This window comes from Callospermophilus lateralis, chromosome 4 (assembly GCF_048772815.1).
Source record: "Callospermophilus lateralis isolate mCalLat2 chromosome 4, mCalLat2.hap1, whole genome shotgun sequence".
Classification (NCBI taxonomy): domain Eukaryota; kingdom Metazoa; phylum Chordata; class Mammalia; order Rodentia; family Sciuridae; genus Callospermophilus; species Callospermophilus lateralis.
This window is the reverse complement of record NC_135308.1, coordinates 116,396,996-116,424,809: the sequence shown is the minus strand read 5'-3', so window position 1 is coordinate 116,424,809 and position 27,814 is coordinate 116,396,996. Positions and strand designations below refer to the sequence as shown.

Below are 27,814 nucleotides of genomic sequence, written 5' to 3'. Positions count from 1 at the left end.
AGGGAAAAACAAAAAACAAAAAAACCCAACTAAATTAATTGAATCAATGTGAAAAAGGATATTAATAAGAGCAGAAACTACTCATAAAACCAGAACCTACTTTCTGTCTTTTGGATGGGTGCCTTCCTGATGTGCCCATGCATCTGTCAGCAGTCCACCTGGAGATAACCTGCTGTCGATATCCTGAAGACTTGTTTCTATCGTCCCCTGGGAACTGGAAAGCTAAATAAATAAAAACCAGTGGGTTCAGATCCAGATTGCTGAAGTCAGAAATGATAACCATGGTGCCAATGGAGTCTGAACATTTCTTTGTAGACTGCCTCAAGTGAGGGCAGATTAATTATTTTCATCTTTAAATACAAGAGCAGTTTCTTAGGTTGATTTCCACCAAGAGTACAATATAATAACACAACATAACACTAACTAGTACTAAAATATTTTATAAAATGTTTCATATAGTAAATACTCTGTGTTTGTGTGTCTGTGTGTAGGGGGCGTTTAGGGAGAACACTAAGCAAGTGCTCTATCACTAGCTCTACTACCCTAGTCCAGTAAATACTGTTTAAAAACAGACATGTAAAATATGTATCTTCAGCTAACATTTTTTTTCTATAAAAAATGATTAGTATTCTATATATTATAGAATTATGAATATGAAATAGGAGAACCATTTGCATAGTCCCAAGGATAAAGTATAGGACATATGATTTGTGCTCTCTAGAAGCTCAAGAAAAGTAGTTCCTCTTAAAAACAGAAAATGAAAAAAACCTCATCTAAGATCCTATTCATTTAAGTTTAGTAAATTTATCATTTTCCTACCACAGAACTAAATATTTGTAAAATTTGAGAAAGAATGAAGGTTAGCCTTAAAGAATAAATACTCTTAAATATTTTAAGGGTCCTGATATACACTACTGCTTTTCATTTTGAAAAAGTCTTAAGTAATACTACCACTAGAAACAAAGTGAAGGGAGACCTTCTCACCACGCTTTGGTCAGCACTGGTATTACAATTTTTTAAGCCTTGATCATTTGAAAGACAAAAATGGTATCTATTATTATAATATGCAATTTTCTTTTACTATATTAGTATAAACTTTAAGTTTTTCACTACATTTCTATTTGTAATTATCTAAATGTTGTTTATCTACTTACTACAGATTTAATATTTTCCTTATCAATTCATATGAGCTATTTTTATAAAAAACTATCAAATTTTCCCAACTGACTTGCTTTTTAACATTTTTTAGCAAATGAAGATTTTAAATTTTTACATAGTCAGATATACACTTTTTAAAAATGTTTTATGTCTTCTTTAATATTAATGTTCCATTAATAGTTTATGGAAAAGTTATTTCTTATAGTGTTACACAGAGGAGTGGAAAATTACAAGCACATGACGGATGAATATTAAGGGAATAGTAAGTAAGACTAAGCTGGGTGTGAGGGTGCAAGCCTGTAATCACACAACTCAGGAGGCTAAGCCAGGGGGATTGTGAGTTCAAGACCAGCCTCAGCAACTTAGTGAGGCCCTGTCTCAAAACAAAAATTAAAAGGGCTGAGGATGTAGCTTAGTGGCTAAGTACCCCTGGGTTCAATCTCTGGAACCAAAAAAAAAAAAAAAAAGTGTATAAATAAATGAACTAAAAGTTTTAGAAAACAGTGATATGATGCTTTCTGACATTTTATATTGTACTTAAAAAGACTGCTGATTAGAATGCACTAAACTTCACAACCTATTATTCAATTATGACTATTTTGGAAAGTCATTGTTCTTGACCTAAAGCTGAAAAAAAAGAAACAACTAGCTGGGCTTGGTGGCACACGCCTGTAATCCCAGCAGCTTGGGAGGCTGAGGCAGGAGCCAGCCTCAGCAACTGTGAGGTGCTAAGCAACTCAGTGAGACCCTGTCTCTAAATAAAATATAAAATAGGGCTGGGGATGTGGCTCAGTGGTCAAGTGTCCCTGAGTTCAATCCCCTGTACTAAAAAGATAAAAAAGAAACAACTAAAGACTAGCCTAAGTTTAAAAGAGAAAAGAATTTCATCTCAATTTTTTCACTTTTAATTTAACATCCATTTTATGAGTACTCTAAATACTAAAAGCTTGCAAGGGTACAGTATTTTTTTTTTTTTTTTTTCTTTTAGTACAGGAGATTGAACCCAGGGACATTCTATCACTGAGCTATATCCCCAGCCCTCTTAATTTATAAATTTTAGACAGGTCCTTGCTAAGTTGCTTAGGCTGGCCCCAAACTTGTGATCCTCCTGCCTTAGCCTCTGGAGTAGTTGGGATTACAGGTGTATGCCACCACACCAGGCAGGAGTATTTTTACCTATATAATTTAACTGGTACAACAACCCATGAGATGAACAGAGTATGAATGAAATTGCTCATTTTTGAGGGAGAAAAAAAAAAAAGGCAGAAGGATGCAAAGAAGTTAATGCCTTAACTAGCAAGATAGAAGTAGCTAGGTAAATAAAGGAAACTCTGGGATTAAAAGTCAATTTGTACAATATATAATTCTATGTACTTCTACAATACTCTTTTTTTGGGGAGGGTGATACTAGGAATTGAACGCAGGGGTGTTCTATCACTGATCACATCCCCAGTCCTTTTTATTTTTTGAGACTGGGTCTAAGTTGCACAGTCAGGCCTTAAATTCGTGATCCTCTTGCCTCAGGTTCCTGAGTTGCTTGGATTACAGGTGCACACCATCACCTGGATCTATAGTACAATTTTTTTTTTAAATATTTATTTTTTAGTTGTAGTTGGACAGAATACCTTTATTTTATTTGTTTATTTTTATGTGGTGCTGAGGATTGAACCCAGGGCCTCGCATGTGCTAGGTGAGTGCTTTATGTTGAGCCAGAACCCCAGCCCCTCTATAACACATTTTAATAAGAGATCCAGAGACTCCCTGAAATGTGAGTACATTTTTTGGCAGAGTTGAAACTTGTGCACTGATTGCTTTTTCTAGTGATAGAAACTGCCTTGAGGATTCCAAATCTTTCTTTACTTTTTATTTTAGAAAAAATCTGATAATATTGTCCTAATTAATTTGCATTTATTTCTAAACAAGTTGACCCACCCCACATCCAACTACATGTTAAATTACTTTAATAAATTTGCTTTAATAGCCACAGTAACAACACAATATCACTACAGATTTAAAAGTCAAAAAGCAGGGAGGAAAGAGAAAAAAAAAGGGAGGGAGGTAGAGTGATGTATGTGTATATGTGTATAAGTACAGCAAGAGTTTGAACATGTTATAAAGAATGTCAAGACAATAAGGGTATTTAAATATTGTTAACAAGTCCATGAAGATGGGAAAAAGTTACATCCTTTCTGTGGAGATTTTTAGAAATATCAATGCTCTAAGAAACTTTTAAGTCTAATTTTGCCAGAAAAGGAATAGATTCTTAGCCTATAATTTTATAAATACTTACTCTCAACAATTTGGTGTGTATGTCTGAAATTTCACCTAACTCTGTTGCTTCTAGGTTGATCTTCATTAACTTTTCATATCTGTATAAAAGTAAATCACAGGAAAAAAAATTAAATGAATACATTTTTTTTTTTTTTTTTTTTTGGTGGTATCAAAGATTGAACCCAGGGATGCTCTACCACTGAGCTACATCCTTTTTTATTTTTCATTTTGAGACCAGCTCTTGCTAAGAGTTTCCCAGGGTGGACTTGAACTTACAATCTTCCTGTCTAAGTCTCTGCTTAAAAGATGGTTTACAAATTGTATTTAAGTTTTTATCATCATAACTATTTAATAAAAAAATTATTCAAAGTCTATATACTGATGCCTTCCTGAAGAAGAAATTTTATATGCAGTGGTTCCTCCTCATCTGTGGATTTGCTTTCTATGGCTTTTGTTCTGGTGGTCAATGGTGGTCTTAAAATATTACATGAAAAATTCCAGAAATAATTCACAAGTTTTGAATCTTAGGCCATTGAGTAGTGTGATAAAATCATATAACATTCACTTTTTCCAGCCCGGGACCTGAATCATCCTTTTGTCCTATATATCCATACTATATATGCCTATTATGACTAATAACAACCTATTAGTCACTTAGTAGCCACCTCAGTTATCAAATCGACTGTCACGATATTGTATTACAGTGCTTATATAAAAGGCTTTGTACTATCTGAGGTTTCTGGTATGTACTGGGAGTCTTAGAATGTATCCCTTGAGGATAAGAGTGCTACTACTGTGCTTTACTTAAAAATTTGCACATGAAGGCATAAAATAGAAAAGGCAAGTTAATTTTCGATAATTTTATACCAGGACAACAGTAAAAATACTATCTTTCAGAATTAAGAGAGGTAAATATTAAATACCAATTTCATTTATATATTTCCTCTGTGGTACAAATATTGTAGCTTAGAAAGAAGGCAGTTTAAATTATCATTCTGTTTCTCAGGGAAAAGATTAATATATAAGAGTAAACCAAAAGTAGACAGAAGATGTTTCCATCTCCCCCTACCTTTTCCTTCACAAAGGGAGTGTACACAGACATGGTGCTCATTGCTTTCGAGAAACTGTCTTCCCCTTTAGGATGAATTAACCACTCACCTACAAGCTGCTCCATAGTACAAACATTTGAACTGCATGCCACATGCTAACAATGATTAAGTAAACTAAACAGAAATGGAACATTTAATATTTGAACCACTATTAAAAAGGAAGTAATCTACTCACACTTTCACAGTTTTTTCAATGTTTCTGATACAGAAATCCAATGTGATCACAACTTCTGTCTTTTTGTGTACAGTTTCATTGTAATCATCTTTAACTAATTCACTAAAAAATAACATTATTACCATTAGTTTATCTAAAGAATTATTTATTTTTTCTTGTCTATCACTAATTATACTGCTATACTACTATTCAAAAAACATTTCATAATGACATTCTTATTATGAAAGCCAAATTATACTTATTAGGACAACATTAAAAGAATTTGTTACCAATTTGTTATACATATCTAGAGCACTTTATTTTTACAAACCATAGTACAAAGTTTAGCACTTTAGAAACCTAATGTATTAAAATGATACTCATAACAATTCAATTTTCAAACATACAAAAATAAATTCTATAGCATTTACATTTTATACCATCAAAACTAATTTTTAGTACTCATAGTAGATTGATGCCTGACCTACACTTTCTTTTTATTCCTTTTTTTTGTTTGTTTGTTTTGCAGTGCTGGGGATGGAACCCAGGGCCTTGCACATGCCAGGGAAGTGCTCTATCACTGAGCTACACTGGCAACCCAATTGATACTTTACAACAATAAATGTGATCTCTGAAGAATGATGACAGAGTAAATAATATATAATTAAAGGGCTTATGGTCTATTTCAGGGATCAACAAACTAAGGTCTTAGGCATGTTTTTATATAGCCCATGAGATAATATTAGATTTTGAAAGGTTGTAGAAATAAGAGCAAAACAAAGAAAAATCCACATATGGCCCACGAACCCTAAAGTACTCACTATAGACTCTTTACAGAAAAAGTCTGTCAACAGCAGTCTAAGTTAAAAATTATTTTTTCATGAATTATTAAAGCATAAAATAATAAGTAAAGGGGGAAAATTTTTATGTAGTGATTGGTATAGAAAATAGCAAGAGAAGATGAAAACTTTCTAGAAACCACTTAGTAAAAAATAAGGAGGCTTTATTAATTCATTTATGCTTGGGAATTAAACTCAGGTACATATGGCATGAGCTCTACCTCTGAGCTACACCTTTAGCTCCACAAGGAGGCTTCTTATTGAAAATAGGAAAATAAACTTAGAAACTGGATATGTCAACACATTGAAAATTATTGTATTTATGGGTTTCACATAATGTTGGAAGGAAAATAAAAGTGTAAAAAAGAGAATACTTCATACATATTTTTGCAAGAAGGGATGGGCACGAGGTAAAAATATACACATTGTCAGAAGCATTTAAGCTCAGGGATATGACATACAGTGAGGTGAGCTCAGAAAACATACTTCTTACCATCTTTTGGCAACAAAGCCATTACCATACATGTACAAAATCCAAATGCTTCAAACAATGTATAGAATGCTAATAAGCATAATTCTCAGAAGAGATCTACTTATTTTTATGCTTATCAGATGGAAAAATGACATTATAAATAACAGGTTAAGAAAAAAAGGCCAAAATCATATCCATGTTACATTTATTAGGATCATTTGCAGGAAGAAAATCCTTAGATGATCAATATTCTGTTCTAGAAAAACTACTTGGGAAGTGATTTTAAAAAAATAGCTTTTATACTACTTATCAAGGTGAGTGTATATTCATATTGTATGATTCATATCATATGAAATATCTGGACTAGGCAAATCTATAACAACTAACTATATTTAGTGGTTGCCTAGGACTGGATGATATGGAGTAAAACAAGGAATGAAGGCCAATGAATGCAAAAGTTCTTTCTGGTATGATTAAAAAAATGTTCTAAACAAAGTGGTGATAGTTGCACAACTCTGTAAACAACTAAAAACTATACATACTGGGCTGGGGTTGTGGCTCAGTGGTAGAGCACTTGCCTACCATGCGTGAACTGGGTTCGATCCTCAGCACCACATAAAAAAATGAAATAAATAAAATTCTTATGTCCATTTACAACTAAAAATATTTTTTAAAAATTGTGCTTACTAAAAATTTTATATTTTAAATGGGTGAATAATATAGTATGTGAATTATATTCAATAATGCTGTTTAAAAAAGTGAATATATACTTCATTTGGGGGAAAGGTAAGAAATGAAGGACTATTCTGAAGATTTAAACTTGGAAAGTATTCTTGCGTTGGATCATGACAATGAAAAGGCCTTTTGAAATAGCATAATGACAACCAAGTCATTGTTTTTGGAAAAGGAATTCATTTGCTATCACATGGTAAAGGTGTTGTGTAAGGTTTTTTTGCAGAGTGGGTGGGTTCTGGGGATTGAACCTAGAGGTGCTTTACCATTGAGCTACATCCTCAGTACTTTTTTATTTTGAGACAATGTTTTGCTAAGTCGTTGAGGCTGGTCTTGAACTTGTGATCCTCCTACCTCAGTACCCTAGTTGCTGAGATTCCAGGTGTGTGCTACCACATCTGTCATGTTGTATAAGTTTTAATATTCAGATTCTAACAATCCTATCTCATAAAATTATTGTAGGAAATAAGTGAAAAAATAGCTTCTAAATGTTTTATAAACTAACTGAAGTAAATATAGTATAATAAAAATCAAGGGCTGGGATTGTGGCTCGGTGGTAGAGCTCTCGACTGGCATGTGTGAGGCACTGGGTTCAATCCTCAGTACCATATAAAAATAAATAAATAAATAAATTAAATGTATTGTGTCCATCTACAACTGAAAAAAACATTTAAAAAAATTAATCATGTAAGTAATTAGTCTGAAGTGGTAAACTATCAACAATGGGGTGATTATCAGTTAATTAGTGAGGTCTATGAGATGATCACTTTTAAAATTTTCATCTATTACTTACATTAACCATCGTATCCCTTTTCGCATTAATTCCTGATAAAGCAGCAAGGTACTGGTAATTCTACAGGCATAACATACAACCCCTGTTATTGCCTGATGGAAAAAAAAAAATCAATATTTGGTGCCAACGGTGGTAGAGTAAAAAAACTTTCACAAAAATTTTCAAGCCTATATATTTCTATCAGATAAATTAAAAACACAATAAACTACCAAAAGCAAGCTAAGAGCAGATATAACTAAAATAAATATTTCATCCTTAACATTATTTATACATGTACTGTCTCGATAAAATTTTCTTATAATGAGTTCAAGAAAGGATAGAAAATAAGGAAGAGAGCACAAAACAATCTAGAAAGCGTAATTAATTAAATGAATAATTTTCTAAGCCAAAGGCATTTATAAAGATATATTTTATTTCTTTCACTATTGATAGGATAATTCAATGTTTACACAATAATTCAATTAAATACTAACCTTAGCCATGCTAGCATCCCCATCTAAATCATAACGTGGATGTACTTTAGGGAGGGAAACTGAAATATCAGAAAGATAATTTCTGAGTAAATTATTTTATTCTTTATATGGCAAACAGAATGTCTAAATTAAATCAGTGTCAACTCTTTAGTGTACTTTTCCTGATTTAAAAAACCTATGTGAAACAATAATGCTCATGCCCTAATTACCTTCAATATTTCTAAGGCATCTCATTTTTTCTTTCTTTTTTTCTTTTTCTTTTTTCGTGGTGCTGGGATTGAACCTATGGCCTTGTACACGTGAGGCAAGCAGTCTACCAACTGAGCTATATCCCCAGCCCCTCATTTTTTCTTAAATATATTCCAACATAATGAGCTCAGTGTTTCCAAAGTTCTAAATAGGAAGGTAAAAATCTGGGTAATTCATGTTTTGGAGTGAATAATTTAAGATTTCAAGAATTTCAGATCTTAAGAATGCAGATATAGGGCTAGGGCTGTAGCTCAGTGGTAGAGTGCTTGCCTCGCATGTGGGAGGCACAGGGTTCAATCTTTAGCACCACCACCACATAAAAATAAATAAATAAAATAGATATTGTGTCCATCTACAACTAAAAAAGAATGCAGATATATATGGGCTGGGGCTGGGGCTCAGTGATAGAGCACTTTGCCTAGCATGAGAGACACTGGGTTTGATCCTCAGCACCACATAAAAATAAATACAATAAATGTATTGTGTCTATATACATCTAAAAAAAAATTTAAAAAAAAGTAGATACAATTTTTCTTAGATTCTAAAGCCTGGTACAATGTTGAATACACACTGGATATAATAAATATTTTCTAACATTTATGATATGAAAGGTTAATTCTGCATGTCAGCACAACTTAAAAGCAGAGTTATAGTAAAATATATACATGAAAACTATTTTACCACTATATGAAACAAAATAATTGACATCAAATTATGACTATTAGGTTTTCAATTTTACTACTTCTCTTTTTGACTAATTTACAAAATTATAATATTTATAAGTTCTACAATAATGTTACCATCAACATTATGAAAATGACAATCACTTATAATTACATATTTTTGGTATTTTTTTAATGGACAATAAGAACAAGAAAAATCTCAACTTACTTTTTTCATATATTAATCCTATGGTACTCAGGGGTTCCCGGCTTACAACGAAGATAGGATTCTCCTCTGTGGTTCTAGGGAAATGCTGTGCCAGTCTTCCAGGTTCTAGGACTAAGCGTCGTCCTTCATAGATAAGTTCTTGATTTGAAGAAATAATTTTGGTTTGTTTATATACCAATTCATGAAATACTGTAGCACTGTATAAAAAAAGTTGAAGACAAAGTAATTTTAGATCAAATGAGTAGTACAATTTTAGTTTAAATGTTGAGTGCAATGACATTAATTTCTAAGATCTTGGCCAGTCCCTACAATACCATTTTTTTTTTTTAATGTGGATACTAAAATGTCCACTAAAATGAAAATTCTATTCTAAAATATTTTTCTGTTTATTTACCTTTGTAATATACAAGATTCCTAATGTTTAAAGATGGGGGAAAACATAACAGAGACATTAAGAATACTGATTCTGAGTCACATAGACACGTAGGTTCAAATCCCAGCTCTTCCACTTTCTTGCTGTGCAATGCTGTTATTTAATTCGTCTGTACTTTGTTTCCTCACCAGTATATGGGAATAGAAATAGTACTGATTTTAGAATTCTTGAGGGTTAAATGACTTAAATACTTAAAAATCAACACTATATTTGCAACACAACTATGTAATAAATTAAGAAAACCACATATTTTCAAAATTGGGGGAAAAGGTACACTTCCCCAGAGCAGATCTTTGAAATTAAAGAAATGTTTTAGCAATAATGTTGTGATGTGGCCTTGCTACAAGCTTCTGTTTTGATTTGGCTCAGGCTGAAAAGTTTTTTTTGGGGGGGGGTTGCGTGGGGGGGCGCGATACCTGGGATTGAACTCAGGGGCATTTGGTCACTGAGCCACATTCCCAGCCCCCGCCCCCCTTTTTTTTGTATTGGAAATTGAACTCAGGGGCACTCAACCATTGAGCCACATCTCCAGCCCTATTTTGTACTTTGTTTAGAGAGGGTCTCACTGAGTTTGCTAAGCACCTCATTATTGCTGAGGCTGTTTTGGAACTCATGATCCTCCTGTCTCAACCTCCTGAGCCGCTGAGATTATAGGCATGTGCCACAGAGCCTGGCTTGAAAATTCAAGTGTTTTAGAACAAAAACTGACGGGCAACATCTAACCAGGATGCATATTTAAAATTTTTTTTTTTTAGTTGTAGATGGACACAATACCTTTATTTTCTTTATTTATTTTTTACATGGTGCCGAGGACTGAACCCAGTGCCTCACACATGTGAGGCAAGTGCCCTAACACTGACCCACAACCCCAACCCTCATGATGTATATTTATTTAGGTTATTAAGTACCAAAATAAAGGTAAATAATATACTACAATATTAAATTAATATTACCGCATTTATATTTTATGTATCATATTAGATATATTGGATAGCAGTATCTAAACTATTTCATCTAATTTATTTTACCCCTATTACTCTACCCTCCTCTCCTCTTTGGTATTGGGGATTGAACCCAGGGCCTCATGAATGCTAAGCAGTTACTCTACCATATATCTATATCCTCATCCCCTTTTTTATTAGGCATGAAAACTGCTATTTGAATTTTGTCAGAACAGAAACTAAGGCATGTTAAATGAGTGTTATTATCCCCTCTTCATTTTAAAAATCATTTTATTTTGAAGTCTCTGTAGAGATTCCCAGGCAGTCGTTAAGAAATAATACAGAAAGATGCCATATACCTTTCATCCAGTTTCCCCAATGGTTACTTCTTGCAATATAGTAAAATATCACAATCAGAGTATTTATTTTGATACAATCCATCTAACTTACTTTCCTCAGTTTTTTTAAAAATATATTTTTTAGTTGTAGGTGAACATAATACCTTTATTTTAGTTTTATGCGGTGATGAAGATCGAACCCAGTGCCTCATGTGTGCTAGGCAGGCACTCTACCACTGAACCACAACCCCAGCCCCTTTCCTCAGTTTTATAGGCAGTGTATGAGCATGTGCACATACCCATGTTTGTAGTATATGGTATATGCCATATATGCCATATGGGTGTAATATGGTTTTGTTTATATAAAACAAATGTTAATTGATCTCCAGCACCTACTAAGTGCAAATCAAAACTACACTATATTTGGGCTTTAATGTTTTTTGGTTTTTTTTTAAAAAGAGAGAGAGAGAGAGAGAGAGAGAGAGAATTTTTTTAATATTTATTTTTTAGTTTTCGGCGGACACAGCATCTTTGTTTGCATGTGGTGCTGAGGATCGAACCCGGGCCGCTCGCATGTCAGGCAAGCGTGCTACCGCTTGAGCCGCATCCCCAGCCCCTGGGCTTTAATGTTTTTAAAACAAGATAATATTCTTAAAATCCAGCTCATTTATCAGTACATGGTATTTCGTGGTTATGTGATTATATAATTTGAAAGAAGTCCAAGAATTAGTTTTCTAAAACATACAGTTTAAAGACAAGTTAATTTACCTAGGGATTTAAGAAAATTAATCCTTTTTATTTCAGAGATAAGTGAAAAGGAATTACTATGCATTCAATCATAATTTTTCTAGTGAGAGTGGGTGCCTTTAGTGAAGCTGAGATATCTTTTCTATTTCCGGAAAATATTATTACATAACACATCATTCTGACATAAAAACATTAAAAAAAGGTACTTACGTATTATAGCTATGAATATAAATCTTATGAGCTGTCATTTGTTGTAGTGAAAAAACATGAATTATCATTCGATGAAGTATATCACTAGTTTCTGCAAAAAACTGGTCAAAACCCCAACACTTTTCCTGATCTGCTTCAAGGATGTTTGCAAGAACAGGGGTAAGCAGAACCTGAAGACCCCTAAAATAGTATTGAAAAAAGTTAAAGAGTAAATGTCACATTTTGTTTAGGTACAGAATCATAACATTTACCAATGAATTAAAGGAATTGCTAGTATTATTACAGTCTGTATGTTTCTGAATTCAAAATTTTTTCAAACTTTGGCATATGTGTATATAATTTATGAAAGAGATTTTGGGAATGGAACCAAAGTCTCAAATTCACTAATACATTACACACATAGCATTAGGTAATTTTATACAGTATTTTTAGTGTACCTGCCTTTTGACTATGACCTGTCAATGAGGTCAGATGTGGGTTTTTCTACTTGTACCACATTGGCACTCAAATAGTTATGAATTTTGAGCATTTTGGATTAAGGATGCTGAACTTTAATTACTGGATTAATTTTCTTTTTCTTTCTTTTTTTTTTTTTTTTAAGAAAGAGTGAGAGAGAGTGAGAAAGAGGGAGAGAGAGAGAGAATTTTAATATTTATTTTTTAGTATTTGGCGGACACAACATCTTTGTCTGTATGTGGTGCTGAGGATCGAACCCGGGCCGCACGCATGCCAGGCGAGCGTGCTACCGCTTGAGCCACATCCCCAGCCCTGGATTAATTTTCTTGAAAAATTAAAGTCTGCCAACTTTTCAGAAAGCCAGATAACTTTTATTTAATGTTACCTGTCAATGAATTAGGAAGTACAGCTTTTTAATGTTAGCTTATCTTTTTACTGATTTTCTCTTTGATTCCCTCCTTGTTCAGTTTCCTCACTTTTCCAGATCATCTATGTATATGGATAACCAGTAAGAGCAGGTGATTAGAAACCAGATAGTCATGAGGCTAAGACAATGTTTTAATTCCAGCAAAAGGTCTTTACTAATCCTGTAATATGGCACTCCAACATATAATTTTATATAAGGAACTCAATACGCCTTTTTAGTATACTTCCTTAGAAAGTAAAATTACTATAATAATCTAGCAATCCATACCTATTTAACAAGGAATAATTTGAGTAAAAAGCTTATGTATTTAAAAAAAAATTGAGTGGAAGAACCCTTATTCTGCTTCATGCTTTTACAATTATATAAAAAACATGTTCAAAGATACCCTCAATAACAGAATTTGAAATAGACTTTAAATTCTAAATTTGGCTATGTGACAACCACAAGAATCCCAATAATAGACTTTAAAGTACACAGTAGACATTATTTTTGCTAAACAGGTATCCATTCTCTCTCCTTTATAAGGAGTTCAAACCCCTCTACTCTCTAGCACCTCTCTTTATGCACAGATGGACATGTGGTTTGTGATTAACTGAAGGTGGCCAGGTGATAGTACAAATTAGTACAATGAAAGTCAATTCAGAAATGTTTGCGAAACAAATTCAATCTTCTTCCTTTGGGGATTTCAAAACTGTGAGAATGTTAGTTTGGGAATGCCAGCAGTCATCAGTAGCTCCCAGGAAAGAGTCTGACCTTAAGTGAAGAAAAGTCAGAGAAAAAGCATATCTGAACAATGGAAAGAGACCAAGTCTTGATGACAGTCTGAGGTCAAGGATTCAGCTGTGCTCTGAGTCATATATACGTGGTCTTTTAATTACAAAATCAATCTATTTCCTTTTTCACTTAAACCAGTTGGTTTAGGTTTCACTCTCCATCTTGTCTTGACTACTACGACAGGAAAAAAGATGGTTATTTACTTATTTATTTTGTAGTCTATCACATTTTTGGTTTGTTATTTTCATTTAATTTGTGATATTTAAAGTCCTTGTGCCCACAACTTTTAATCGGTGCCAAAGCAATCAGACCCTCTGTGTATTCACTTGTGGATTAAACTACTATCACATTCAGGAAAAATGTTAAGTTAATTCAATAATTCCAAATGTTGATGAGTTTTGGCTTTATTTCCCGAGTAAAAATCTTACATAATTTATTCGACTTTTAATTTCTTTTACATTATTTTTTTGTGTGTGATAAAAGGATTCTTATCTTATAAACAACATTTTTTTTTTTTTAATTCTGGATGCTAACTTAGGACCCATATAAACATTTGAAATTCTGAAAAAGTACTAGAAAACCATTATTTTGCCTTTTGAAAAATTTAAGTATTTTTCTTCCACTTATAGTAGGACATTCTTATTAGAATATTTTTTAAAATGAGGATAGTGTCACACTTCTTAGCATTTGCTTTTTACAACTCCAGTTGAGATGTTTATTCAAATCTACATCACTCTTTGTGGTACATCAATATGAAGGTCAATACAAAAAAAAATATCAAGGTCCTGGGTAGAATCTTGACTTTGGAAGAACTCCAAGACTAGTGATTAGCAATCTCAAAAAATATATGCCCTATGAATAAAAGAAAGACCAGAAGAACAGGGCTCAAAGAGGCACAGGGTGAGGGAAGAGGGGAAGGAAAAATAATGGAGAATGTATGGAGCAAATTATGTTATGTCTACATATGAATATGTCACAAGGAACTCCACTATTAGGTATAATTCTAATGAACTATAAAAAATTATATGCCCTGTCTTGGGGAAATTGTTTACATAAGCTCAGAATAAATCTTTACATAACCACAAATGACAAAAATCACATGCTTTAATAATAACTAAAACTAAACTATACTTAAGTATTTCAGTATTTGTGATTTTAGGCAACAAACATTTAAAAATCCCAAGTGCAAACAATGAGAACTAAGTACATATACTAACCGAGAAAGACTACAAGAAACAGGCATGTCTCCACTCCAATCAATTGGTCCATTTTCTGCTTTCTGTACTCCAGATATTGCACCAGAAGGCTTTCCAGTGATTATTTTATACCTTGGGAGAAAATAGAAGCATAATAAAATAAGCAGTTCATTATTGCATGGCTTATTAATGGGTTTTGCAAAAGTATTTCCTCAATTGCACCTACAATTATCTACTAGACGAATTGTGATTGATGGTCACAGGATCCATAAAACAATCAAAATATTTTGAATCTGACTGACTGAAGTAGAATAGTGGTTGTACGATTATTTTATATATGCCATAATTAATTTTCATTTGGGATCTCAGAGTGCCATTAACAGCATCTTGATGTTCACAACAAAAATATTAATTTTTCCATCTGAAAAAATGGAGCAAACAAAAAAAGTTATGTCACAGAATATCTCTAGACCATCAAAATAGCATCTAATCCTTCTTACCCACATTATCCAAAGGCACAGTCAACTGGACTATAAAATTACTGCAGAATGAACAATAACATTTTTTTAAAATTAAAAAAAGATAAAAGTATAACATAGCACAGTATCAGAAAAAATCTTGTATATTGAAAAAATATATACACATATAGGAATAGATGTATAGACCAAAATTGTAAGTCAAATTTTATGTGATTCCTGATGATGATAAAAATAAAGATGAACCAAAGAGAGATTGATGGGGAAGCAAAATACCACTAAATGACATAGCAAGTCAAAGAAAACAGTCTTTTAAAGCATTTCAAAACTTTCCTAAATAAAATCTAAAAGTAGGGGGAAAAGGTGAGAGAGCTTCAGACATTTAAGAATACTTTCACCCATATTAAAATATCATATTACGTAATACAGAAGGATCTTACATAATCTCATATCAGAATTTAATATCTAAATAAATGTGTGCTGAGTAAATCAATGTGTTAAAACAAACAAACAAAAAAAACCCTTCAACCAATCAGTACAACTGACTGATTTAGACTGCTGCCTCCTAAGTAGAAACAGTCACAATTTCTGCTTTAAGAGATTTGGTTTTTTTTGGAAGCAGGGATTGAACCCAGAGGTGCTTAACCACTGAGTCACATCCTCAACCATTTTTATTTTGAGACAGGTTCTAAGTTGCTTTAGACCCTGCTAAATTGCTGAGGCTAGCCTCAAACTTGTGATCCTCCTGCCTCAGCCTCCTGAGTTGCTGGGATTATAAACATGCACTATCACACCCTGAGAAAAGATTTTTCAAAGAAGGAAATTAATGAAAAACAAGGTGAGTTCATGCAAGAAGGACCTGATTATGGAGGAATAAATGGAGATAGGTAAGATTTCTGCAAAACAGAGGTTAACAGAGGAATTATAGAATTCTTACATAAATTCTTCTTCTTCTTTTTTTTTTGATACTAGGGATTAAACCCAGGGGCACTATAACACTGAGCTCCATCTCCAGACCTTTTTATTTTTTATTTTAAGGTAGGGTCTCACTAAATCAACAAGACTGGCCTCAGCCTCTCACTTCACTGGGATTACAGGCATGTTCCACATTGCCTAACTCTTATACATATTTTTAAAAAAGCTTAACTAATTATGATAAGATCCACATACAAATAAGATGCTAAAGGAGCAACACTGCTATAATAAGAGATGAATGTATCATTATCAGTACAGTAAAATAGTCATTACTGACTACTTTAAGCACCTCTAACATTTACTAATATCAGCGCTCATTAAAGCAGTTTCTGTATGAAAAGATAAATTCTTTTAATTTATAACTGTCCACATTGAAGTCAGACAAAACTCTCAGGTATTTCTAATTGCCTATGAGCCAAATGTTTCCTTTACTAGGGAGCATCACACTTTCCTTTAATCCATTTCTACAACATCAAGAAATGCTTGCTTTAAAACAAATCTAAAAAGCATAACTTGGGAACAATTTACATTTAATGAGAAGAACACAAACTGACTGGTATGGTTTAGCTATGAGGTGTTTCCCAAAAGCTCATGTGGGAGACAATAGGAATGTTCAGAGATGAAATAATTGGGTCATAGCAGCCTTAGCATAATCAATGTATTAATCCACTTGAATGGATTAACTGGATGGAAACTATAGGCAGGAAGGGTGCTGCTGGAGATGGGTCCCTGAGGGTGCTCCTTTGACAAGTGCGGCTCTTACTCTACTTTCTGGTTGTTTTGTCCTAAGCTACTTTCCTCTGTCATGCCCTTTTGCCAAGATATTCTGCCTTATTCCAGGCATAAAGCAACAGAGCTGGCTGCCTATAGACTGACACCTCTGAAACCATAAGCTCCAAATAAACTTTTGCTCCTCTAATATTGTTCTTATCAGGCCTTCTGGTCACAGTGGCAAAATAGCTAACTAAAACAGACTTAGTCATTGTTCATGAAATGATCTTATTAAACAGGGCACTGCTGAGAAAGTAGGCTCAGGCTAATGCTATACCAAAATAATCAGTGCAGTTAATAGGATGTCTTCTCCCATGTACCATGCATGCTGAAAAATGATGAGTACCAAATTTTATCGAAAGTCATGGTATGAATTTATTTTATTTCCTTAAATCAACAAATGCAAAAAATATGCTTCTCTCTCAATTTTCTGAGATGAGACTAAATAAAAGGTTGTAGTTTTACAGTAGAGATTATTACTTTAAGTTGTATGCTTACAAAAGATAGGGTCAAAAATATAAAGGTCTTGGGGCTGGGGTTGAGGCTCAGCAGTAGAGTGTTTGCCTAGCATGTGTGAGGCCCTGGGTTCGATCCTCAGCACCACATAAAAACAAATAAATAAAATAAAGGTATTATGTCCAACTGCAATGAAAAAAATATTTTAAAAAATATAAAAGTCTGAAAAATATATGAAGACATAAAAGAAAGGTTCACAGGTTAGAATGTCAGTGAGTTATTCTTCCAAATCATTTACTACACTAAATACTCATAACCTCATAATTTTATATGTATGTGGGTTGACTATTTCTCATGAAGCAAGGTCGGTCATTCATTTCTTTTTTTTTTTTTTTTTTTTTTTTTTTTTTAAGAAAGAGTGAGAGAGGAGAGAGAGAGAGAATTTTAATATTTATTTTTTAGTATTTGGCGGACACAACATCTTTGTCTGTATGTGGTGCTGAGGATCGAACCCGGGCCGCACGCATGCCAGACGAGCGCGCTACCGCTTGAGCTACATCCCCAGCCCCAGGTCATTCATTTCTTTTAAAATAAAAAGAAGCATGGTCAGTGCACACATAAATTTTATAATAAATTTCATACCTGCAATTTTCTCTTTTCCTTGATTATTTGGTTTAAAATAAATGATTTTTTACACTGTTTTCTAAAAATACATAATATACTATACTAGTAAAATGCAGTCTCTAAACCAAACTGGCAATACTAAAAAAAAATTTAATATTTTACTATTGCCAAAATGTTATTTTTAAAATGGCAAAAGGAATCAGACCAGTGCAGAATAAGAATTATATTTCTTTTAGATCTGGTAATGGTTCTGGTACTCTGCAGAACCTTATTTTATTTTTTCAGTTGGAGGAAAAATGCTGATAAATACTCAATACTCAAAGTGAAACAAAGAAACAGTGTGCTGAAATAGAAATCAAGATGTGGTGTACTTTCAACGATGGACCAAAGATCAGACACCATTTTATACATAAGATATTTAAACACAATATGGAAAATTATGGCTACATACTTTTATAAGACTGCATTCTTATTAAAAACCAGATAATTTATAAGAAATCAGAAATGACTGATAAGCCAATTTTCATTAGTGTCCACTTCTACAATATGGTGAAAACAAAATAATACATAAATTTAAAAAATTATTTCTAATTTAAGATGGGCCCACTTACATCACTTCTTTATTCCTGCGAGGTCCTTCAAATGGTCTAAATGGTAGGGATCCAGTAGCTGCATGGTAAAATGTTACCCCAATGCTCCAAAGATCAACTGTTGCTCCATATTTTTTTTGATGATCTTTTCTTAGCACTGCTCTTTCATACATATCAGGATGCTAAGAAAAAACAAAAAGGATGAAAAACAATGAGCTGTGACCAATATGTTTACACCAAAAATGGGTCCTCAATGTCTAGAATTCTATCATATTTTCCTAATGATTTCATGCTCCCATTCTTAAAACACTATTTCACATCTTTCCTTTTTCATCTCAAATCTTAATACCAACTCCTTGACCCTTGATTTTGATGATCTCACTTCAAGTAGGAAATATCAATCAGATCAACTCTCCTTTAGATCCTTTAGCATACATTAACCTACCTGAACCTGAGTCCATTTGTTAAACTTACTTTCCAGGTAAAACAAAACAGCTCCCATCAAAGACCAACTTTTCCATTTGTACTCTGGAGGCCCTCATATTATCTTACCAACTCCAGAAATGAATTCTTGCAATTATTATCCCTTTTACTTTACGGATCAATTTTCCCTCTCTATAACTTCTTTAAAAATGTAAAAACAAAATTCTAAATTGACCTCACAAACCTTTTCAACTTTCATCCAGTTCTCTGCTTCCCACCACAGCAAAATAGTTACCTTACTTTCTCATTTCCCATTCAGGTCTAGAGTATTAAATATGCTGTATACACTTTAATTCTAAATCTATCTCCTGTCCTGAGCTTCAGATTCATATATCCTATTGTTCTTTTTAATGTTTAAAAGGCAGCTCAAATTTAACACATCCAAAAGACTATGGTTTTCTCAAATCTGTTTCCTACCTATCTTTACCTTTTAAATAAATAATACCACCATCTATCCATTTGTTCATAACCCAAAACCTATCAGGTGACTTTGATTTCTTTGCTTCATTCCTCACATGCAATCCATTAGTGATCACATTGGTTCTGAAGGGAAAACTAAATTGTCTAGAATCAGTTCAGAGGACTATCTTGACTAAATGCATTGGGGATCTAATGACCTACGTAAGTAGCTGGTCTGATGTTAAACACGTCATTAAGCACAGGAGACACTATTCCAGATTTGCTGAGAATAGCTGGATCTTCTAAGAAAAGATGTAGGAGTATAAAGATCTAGACATTTAGCGCAGCCTCCTGACATCTGCCTTTTGAACATTATATACTGGCAACTTGAGGGTTCTTGGGAGATAAAGCTTTATAAATGTACTAGGAATCAAAGTAGATTCCTCACCCAAATAACCCCAAACTAAAACAAACTCTTATGACATTGTGGGATTTACCTAAAGCTTATGGGAATTGGAAACCATGTAGGAAATACTACCAGGAGTGGTTTTTAAATGATGCAATCTATGAATCTGACTCCCAAAACATCAGTCTCTGGATTTTGTAGGAGAGAGTCATGGGTGCTGGAGGGAGAAAGACAATTTTGGGAAATATTTTAGTGTGAAATGAGAAGCAGAGATAAGCATCATAAGACCTGGCTTTGAAATGAGTTTCCAAGTATATGCCTTACAGATACATGGAGTCTCAGCAGCTATGTTGGTTTTGTGGCATAGAAAATAAGTGACTGTTATTCAAAATGACAGCCAGATCCAGCAGCTAGTGCTTAGTGTACACTAGGCCTGAAATACCTGGACATATCTGATATCTTCTAGAACATGAGGCCATCAACCTGGAAAGAAGAGATACAGTGATTCTTTAAGGAGACAAAGTGGGGACCACCTAAAAAGGTACAATAGTACACAAGTTAACTGGTAGACTAAAGCACTTCCCCAGGTAGTGACTGACTGGGAGTGGCTTAACACATGTTGGTGTGACATGTTTGTGCCCACTGGCTCTCTCCCAAATGTGCCACTTGTGATATACACAGATTGGTATTCCTGGACCTGGATGATTATATCTGTAATAGGAATAAAGCTACTCCAAGGCTTTCAGGATTATATCATTGAGATAATAAGGGTCAGATGAAAAACAATGGAAGAAAGAATGATGTTTTCCTGGGGCTTTAGTCCATGAAGATAGAAGATTTAACTTCTGGCTGGGTAATTCCTGAAAAATTCCAAATACGTAGAGTTTCATTTAAATACAGAATGTTTCTAGATTGCTGAGCTTCAGACTATTATTTATTTTAAAACTTCTGGTATTAAAGTATTAAAAGTTTCTGTACTTGAAAATAGGGATAAGGTTATTTTGAAATAGGAAATGGATTAGAATATAATTTGAGCCTACAGTACAACATGGACTTGGAGTTAATTTATTGAATGTTCTGTTCTTCTCAAAAGTCAGTTAGAAGCAAAAGCTAGTGTTTTTAGGAGGTGATATGAAAGATTAAGAGTTGGCACGGGGAGCAAGCTGATGAAGACTGTTTGTTATGGTCATCACCATAATTGGGAAAGGCTACTGGTATTTGGTGGGCAGAGACAATTTAGAGGCATCATGCTATATATCTAACAGTTCCAAAATACACTGTTTCCACAGTACAAATTACTTTCCAATATCCTGCCAGGTAGTTGTGCAAGTGAGAAATTTCTTTGTTTTGACATATTATACATACATGGAGTTTAACTTCCCATTCTTGTGGTTGTACATCATGTGGAGTTACACCGATCATGTATTCATATGTGAGCATAGGAAAGCTACGTCATATTCATTCTACTGTCTTTCCTATTCCTGTCCCCTCTTTCCTTCATTCCCCTTTGTCTAATCCAAAGAACTTCCACGCCCCCATCTCTTATTTGTGTGTTAGTATCTGCATATCAGAGAGAACATTTGGCCTTTATTTTGGGGGATCGGCTTATTTCACTTAGCACGATGGTCTCCAGTTCCATCCATTTACCTGTAAATGCCATAATTTCATTCTTCTTTATGATTGAGTAATATTCTATTGTGGCTATGTACCATATTTTCCTTATCTATTCATCTGTTGAAGGGCACCTAAGTTGGGTCCATAGCTTAGCTATTGTGAACTGAGCTGCTATAAACATTGATGCGGCAGCATCATTATAGTATGCTCATTTTAAGTCCTCTGGGTGTATGTTGAGGAATGGGATAACTGGGTCAAATGGTGATTCCATTCCAAGTTTTCTAAAGAATCTCTACTGCTTTCCAGAGTGGTTGCACCAATTTGCAGTCCCACTAACAATGTATGAATGTGCCTTTTTCTCTACATTCTTGCTAACATTTATTGTTACTTGTATTTTTGATGATTGCCATTCTGACTGAAGTGAAATAAATTCTTAGGGTAGTTTTAATTTGCATGAGAAATCTATTTCTAACTCTGTATGTATGGCAAAGCATTTCTGTATTGTTTTCCCAAGAATGCAGCTATTATTTAAACCTGCTTTGTTTAGTTAAACACTTTACTAATAATTGTTCACTACTCTGGAAAATCATGCCAATGACCATACTGTGATTTTTGTGATAAATGATTTAGTAAATGGAAGCTATCACTGCAATTGTATTCAAAATAACATGCATACAGGTACAAGCATATATAATTTGTTTACAAGTGAAGTTGTTCCCAAACTTTTACATATTAAATACCTATTTTTTATTGTGAACTATTTTCCTTTATATTATTAAGATACCATAGTATTCTTTCAATTAGGTAAGTAAGTTGATTATATTATCTAAGAATTTCACTCCAAGATAAGATAATTTGTGAAATATTTATAAAAACAGGGTGTTCATCTGACAGGGTGCCCTGTATCATCTAGTAGGCCCCACATTACTATTTAATTTTCAGCTCCTACTACTAAATTCCAGCCAAACTGCTTTCCTTTATGTCTCTTGAACACCTAAGGTCATTTTTGTCTTAGACCTTTTGCAGATGCTTATAACACTTACCCGCAAATCTCTGTCTTGATTCTTTTTATCATTTCATTGTCAGTTTGTTTAGGTCTTAAAGGACACTTTCCTTGGCTATCTTTCTCCTGCTAATACTTTTTAAAATATTATGTCTGCAAAACTTTAATGTTCCAAATTTATCTTATTTAACTATCTAATTATCTTGTTTTTTAAAGTCTTTGATTACTTTATTTAAAGTTAAACAAGTTAATTTACACATACTTACAGAAGAACACTTTTACCAATTTGAAAGACAACTACATGTGTTCTTTAGAACAAAACGATAGAAAATTACATTATGTGAGTTTTTCAGATTGAGTTGTTATTACCTTTTCACTTACTGTTAGAGATCAAATCTTTTATATACCGTAAAAAATATTATTATTATACATTGTATTTCTTTTCAGTCCCAGTGTGCCCAATATGCTGCTGATAGAAGAGAGGAAGAAAAGATGTGTGACCATCTTATTAGCGCTGCTAAACATCGTGATCATGTAACAGCAAATCAGCTGAAACAGAAGATTCTCAATATTCCAATTATCTTGTTAACTTCTGTTTTGTCTACTAGAATGGGGGCTCCATACAGAAGGAATGGTGTGGTTTGCCTAGAAATCTCATTAGCTAGAACAGTGCCTGGTTCATATATACATATATATACATACATATACAAACATATATATATATATATATATATATATATATATATATATATATACATACATACATATATACAAACATATATGTATATATATGTTAGGTTTTTTTGGTTTGTTTTTTTAACACCTTTATTTTTATTTATTTTTATGTGGTGCTGAGGATCGAACCCAGGGCTTCACATGTGCTAGACAAGTGCTCTACCACTGAGTCATAACCCTAGCCCTCCATCAATATTTATGGAATGAATGAATGATACCCATTTTTAGGTAATTTAGCTAAAAGATTATCAAACATAACTACAGATCAGTTTGGGGTTATATATTGTTAGGAGAACAAATAAGATGCCTGAATTTATGCAGACTTACAATAATCTGAATAAAGCTATAGGGGGTTGCTAGACTTTATTCTTCATCTTATAACATTACAATAGCAACATGCAATTGGAAAAGTCACAGAACCTAAGACTGTCAAGATCCTTAGAGCCATGAACAATTAATGATAGCTACATAAACTTTCCAGTTACATATCCAAAGTACTTACATAATTATTATTTTTTTGTATTGGAGATTGAACCCATGAGTGCTTAACCACTGAAACATGTTCCCAGCCCTATTTTGGATTTTATTTAGAAACAGAATCTTTTTAAAAAAATATGTTTATTAGTTGTTGATGAAATTTTTAATTTTATTTATTTATTTGTATGTGGTGCTGAGAATCAAACCCAGTAATCTGCACATGCTAAGCAAGCACTCTACCACTGAGCCACAATCCCAGTCCTAGAAACAAGATCTTGCTTAGGGCCTCACTAAGTTGCTGAGGCTGGCTTTGCCCAGGTACTTACTCTTTTCTTTTTCTTTTTTTTTTTTTAGAGAGAGAGAGAGAGAGTTTTAATATTTATTTTTTAGTTTTCGGCGGACACAACATCTTTGTTTGTATGTGGTGCTGAGGATCGAACCCGGGCCGCACGCATGCCAGGCGAGCGCACTACCGCTTGAGCCACATCCCCAGCCCAAGGTACTTACTTTTAACTAATATTTTCTTTAGTGTTTCAAATCTTACTAACTTCACACAAACACACCTAAATAAACCTTTTCAACCAAAGAGTTTTTCTACATCTCTGGCATTTCGAATTAGGTATTTATAGAGGCATTTCATTTTGTATATAAAATAGTCCTTTTGGTTTTTCAATAACCAACTCTCTCTGAATACAATTTTCTGATTCAGAAATATAATTAATTTTGCTCTAAAGGGAACAAAACAGTATTATAACAAGCTTATAATGTCTTAACTGCTCTGACCCCAAAATAGTATCCTTTAGTGGCTAGAATCTTCTTGAGGGTACAGATAGCTTTTTGTTTCAATAGAGATCCATGACATAAGTAAAATTAAAAGACTTAAGGGTACTAGAAAACTTCTAAGAAAAATAGTGCCCCCTTGCCTGGCACAGTGGCACACGCCTATAATCCCAGCAGCTGGGGAGGCTGAGGCAGGAGGAAAGCGAGCTCAAAGTCAGCCTTAGCAAAAGCAAGGTGCTAGGCAACACAGTGAGACCAAGTCTCTAAATAAAATGCAAATAGGACTGGGGATGTGGTTCAGTGGTCAAGTGTCCCTGAGTTCAATCCCTGGTACTTCTCCAAAAAAATTAAAAAAAAAAAAAAAAAATAGTGCCCTCAAGAACTAATATCCTAGGCTGAAGTAGCGGCTCAGTGCAGAGTGCCTGCCTGGCACTTGTGAGGCACTGGATTTGACTTTCAACACCACATAAAAAAAAATAAATAAAATAAAGGTATGTGCCCATCTACAACTAAAATATATTAAAAAAAAAAAAAAGAACCAATATCCGATAGCCTTCTTACACACCATTTTCATTAGAATAGAAAATTCAACTTTTGTTATAAAAATTACACATAACATTTTATAGATCATGAGCTGGCTTACCAATTATCCAATTATATTTGTTACATGTTTAGCATTTTTAAAATGAAATGTTTAGGCCTGAGGTTGTGGCTCAGTGGTGGAGCACTTGCCTAGCATATGTGTGGCACTGGGTTTGGCCCTCCGCACCACATTAAACAAATTAATAAAAATATTGTGTCCTATTACAACTAAAAATATTTTTTATATAAAATTATTAGTGATATATAACTTACCAAATATTCTTCTGTACCATACAGAGAAACAAACTGTTCATCATCTTCTAATTCTCTAGCTGCACCAAAATCTGTGAGTTTGTACACAGACTGTCCATCTTCCCCTATGACACGCATGATATTTCCTGGCTTGATATCACGGTGCACTATTCCGTTTTCTCGAAGGTGATTCATTCCTCCCACTTTGGTAATAAATATAAAATAAAGGAATCATATGTGGGTACCTGTGTGTACACACATCTCAAATTCATTGATATAATACACTCATTTACACAATGTCTTTCCCATAAGTTGATGCAAAAACATTTCACTCAAAGTAACAGATATTCTACATAACCCCCTTCATATTTCAATTATAAGGAGTTTTAGAATAAGAATCAATATGGTTTCTAGGGAGGAATCCAATCTCCCTTAAATACTATCAGGAAAATATAATAAAACGCATATGATTTCTGAAATTGCTTTTGTGTATGTGTATATGTACATATATCTTAAAACTAATAAAGATTCTCAGAAAGATATCAAACTTTCATCTTTATATTTCTTTACCTTAGGGGGAAACTGAATTAAAATTAAATTGTATTCAATAAAGTAACAAAAAAGTAAAAGGTCAAGTGTCTGATTAGCTTCCATAAAAATGTATTGCTCATGTGCTTCAGTGCTATTTCAAAAGTCCATTTTCTTTTCTTTTCTTTTTTTTTTTTAATATTTATTTTTTAGGTGTAGATGGACACAACACAATGCCTTTATTTTTTTTTTTTTATGTGGTGCTGAGGCTCGAACTAGGGTCCCCCCCGGCCCATGCTAGGCGAGTGCTCTACCACTGAGCCACAATCCCAGCCCTCCATTTTAAGGTGACTACACTGTTGAAATTAAGTTGACAGGCAGTGTCACTAAAACATTTGATAACTGACAGAAGAATGTCCAAATTCAACATATGAAAATGAGTTCAGGGTTATCAATGTACAATTATTAAAAATCAGGGCTAGCAGTATACTATGAAGGCATAAATTATTTGCAATTTCTATTTGATTAAAAAGGCTGAAGCATACTAATAATTGTGTTTCACTTTAATTCTTAAATGATCTCCACTCTACTTTCAGTGTCAAGGTTAAGAATTCCTATTAATTTTATACTTTCCTTATAACTGGGCTTTTCCAGCTCCTCAAATATAGGGTTCATTTCTTTTAAAAAGTTATTACTTCTTTTGGTTGCCATGTTAAAAATGACGACAGATTTATTGAAATATAACTCAAAGCATAACATTAATCTTTTTAAAGTGTACAATTCAGTAATTTTAGTACAGTCCAGAGTTGTATAATTCTCACCACTGATTTCAGAACATTTATCATGCCCAAAATAAAACCCAATTACACCAAAAGAAATCCCATAACTATTATCAGCCACTTCTCAACTCTGTCCTCAATCACTAGTCTGCTTTCTCTACTGTCTAATTTGTATATTATAAATATTTCATATAAATGGGATCATGTAATGTTGTAGCTGTTTTAAAAATATTTTTTTAGTTGTTGTTAAACCTTTATTTTTATTTCTTTATATGCAAGGCTGAGACTCAAACCTAGTGTCTCACACATGCTAGGCAAGCACTCTACCATGAGCTACAACCCCAGCTCCAATATTGTGGCTTTTTCTGTCCAACTTCTTTCACTGAACATAACGTTTTCACGGTTCATCCACATTTTAGGCATGTATCACTACTCAATTTCTTCTTATGAATGAATAATATTTCATCGCTTAGATATACCACATTTTTGTTTATACATTCATCAGCTGATGGACATTTGGGCTGTTTCCATTTTTTGGATATTATGAATTGTGCACAGTGGTATAAGTTTTTGTGTGGATATGTTTTAAATTCTTTTGGATATATACTTGGCAGAATAACTGGATCTGGATCATATGGTAATTCTATATTTATCCTTTTGAGAAACTGTCAGACTGCTTTCCAAAGTGGCTATATCATTTTACAGTCCTACCTGTCTTGTATGAGGGTTCCAGTCTCTCCACATCTTTGCCAACACTTGTTTTTCTTTTTGATTTTAGCTATTCTAGGGGAGTAGGAAGTGATATTTCACTGTGGATTTGATTTCATTTTCCCTAATAACTAATGATGTTCAGCATCTTTTAATGTACTTCTTGCTAATTTATATATCTTTTTGGGAGAATATTTCTTCAAATCCTTTGCCCATTTAAAAATTGGGGTTGCCTTCTATTGTTGAGTTGCCTAGACAAAAATTCCTCATTTGTGATTTGCAAATGTTTTTGTCTCATCCCATGGAATGAGAGATTTGTTATCTTTTGAAGCACAGATGTTTTAAATGCTGATGAAGTCTAATCTATCTATTTTTTCCTTTTTGGTATTTGGGCTTTTGGTATCATATCAAAGAAAGCATTTCATAAAGTTCTTCCATTTTTTAATGTAAATTTCTAAAAATTTTATGTCATGACATGTTAAACACACACAAACACACACAAATCATATAAAT

At 33.4% G+C, this 27,814-nt stretch overlaps 1 protein-coding gene across 2 annotated transcripts in view; it reads right to left on the bottom strand.

Moving 5' to 3' along the window:
* Nucleotides 1-27,814, bottom strand: part of Tbk1 (TANK binding kinase 1) — a 45,095-nt gene that overhangs the window by 6,458 nt on the left and 10,823 nt on the right. For both annotated transcript variants that reach the window (XM_076854821.1, XM_076854822.1), the window contains 10 exons: nucleotides 25,308-25,489; nucleotides 18,577-18,737; nucleotides 14,685-14,795; nucleotides 11,811-11,990; nucleotides 9,142-9,338; nucleotides 8,002-8,060; nucleotides 7,529-7,620; nucleotides 4,714-4,815; nucleotides 3,449-3,527; nucleotides 101-222 (listed from right to left, as the gene is read on the bottom strand). In XM_076854821.1, coding sequence (XP_076710936.1) covers nucleotides 101-222; nucleotides 3,449-3,527; nucleotides 4,714-4,815; nucleotides 7,529-7,620; nucleotides 8,002-8,060; nucleotides 9,142-9,338; nucleotides 11,811-11,990; nucleotides 14,685-14,795; nucleotides 18,577-18,737; nucleotides 25,308-25,489 — 1,285 coding nt within the window. The remainder of the gene's footprint in view (nucleotides 1-100; nucleotides 223-3,448; nucleotides 3,528-4,713; nucleotides 4,816-7,528; nucleotides 7,621-8,001; nucleotides 8,061-9,141; nucleotides 9,339-11,810; nucleotides 11,991-14,684; nucleotides 14,796-18,576; nucleotides 18,738-25,307; nucleotides 25,490-27,814) is intronic.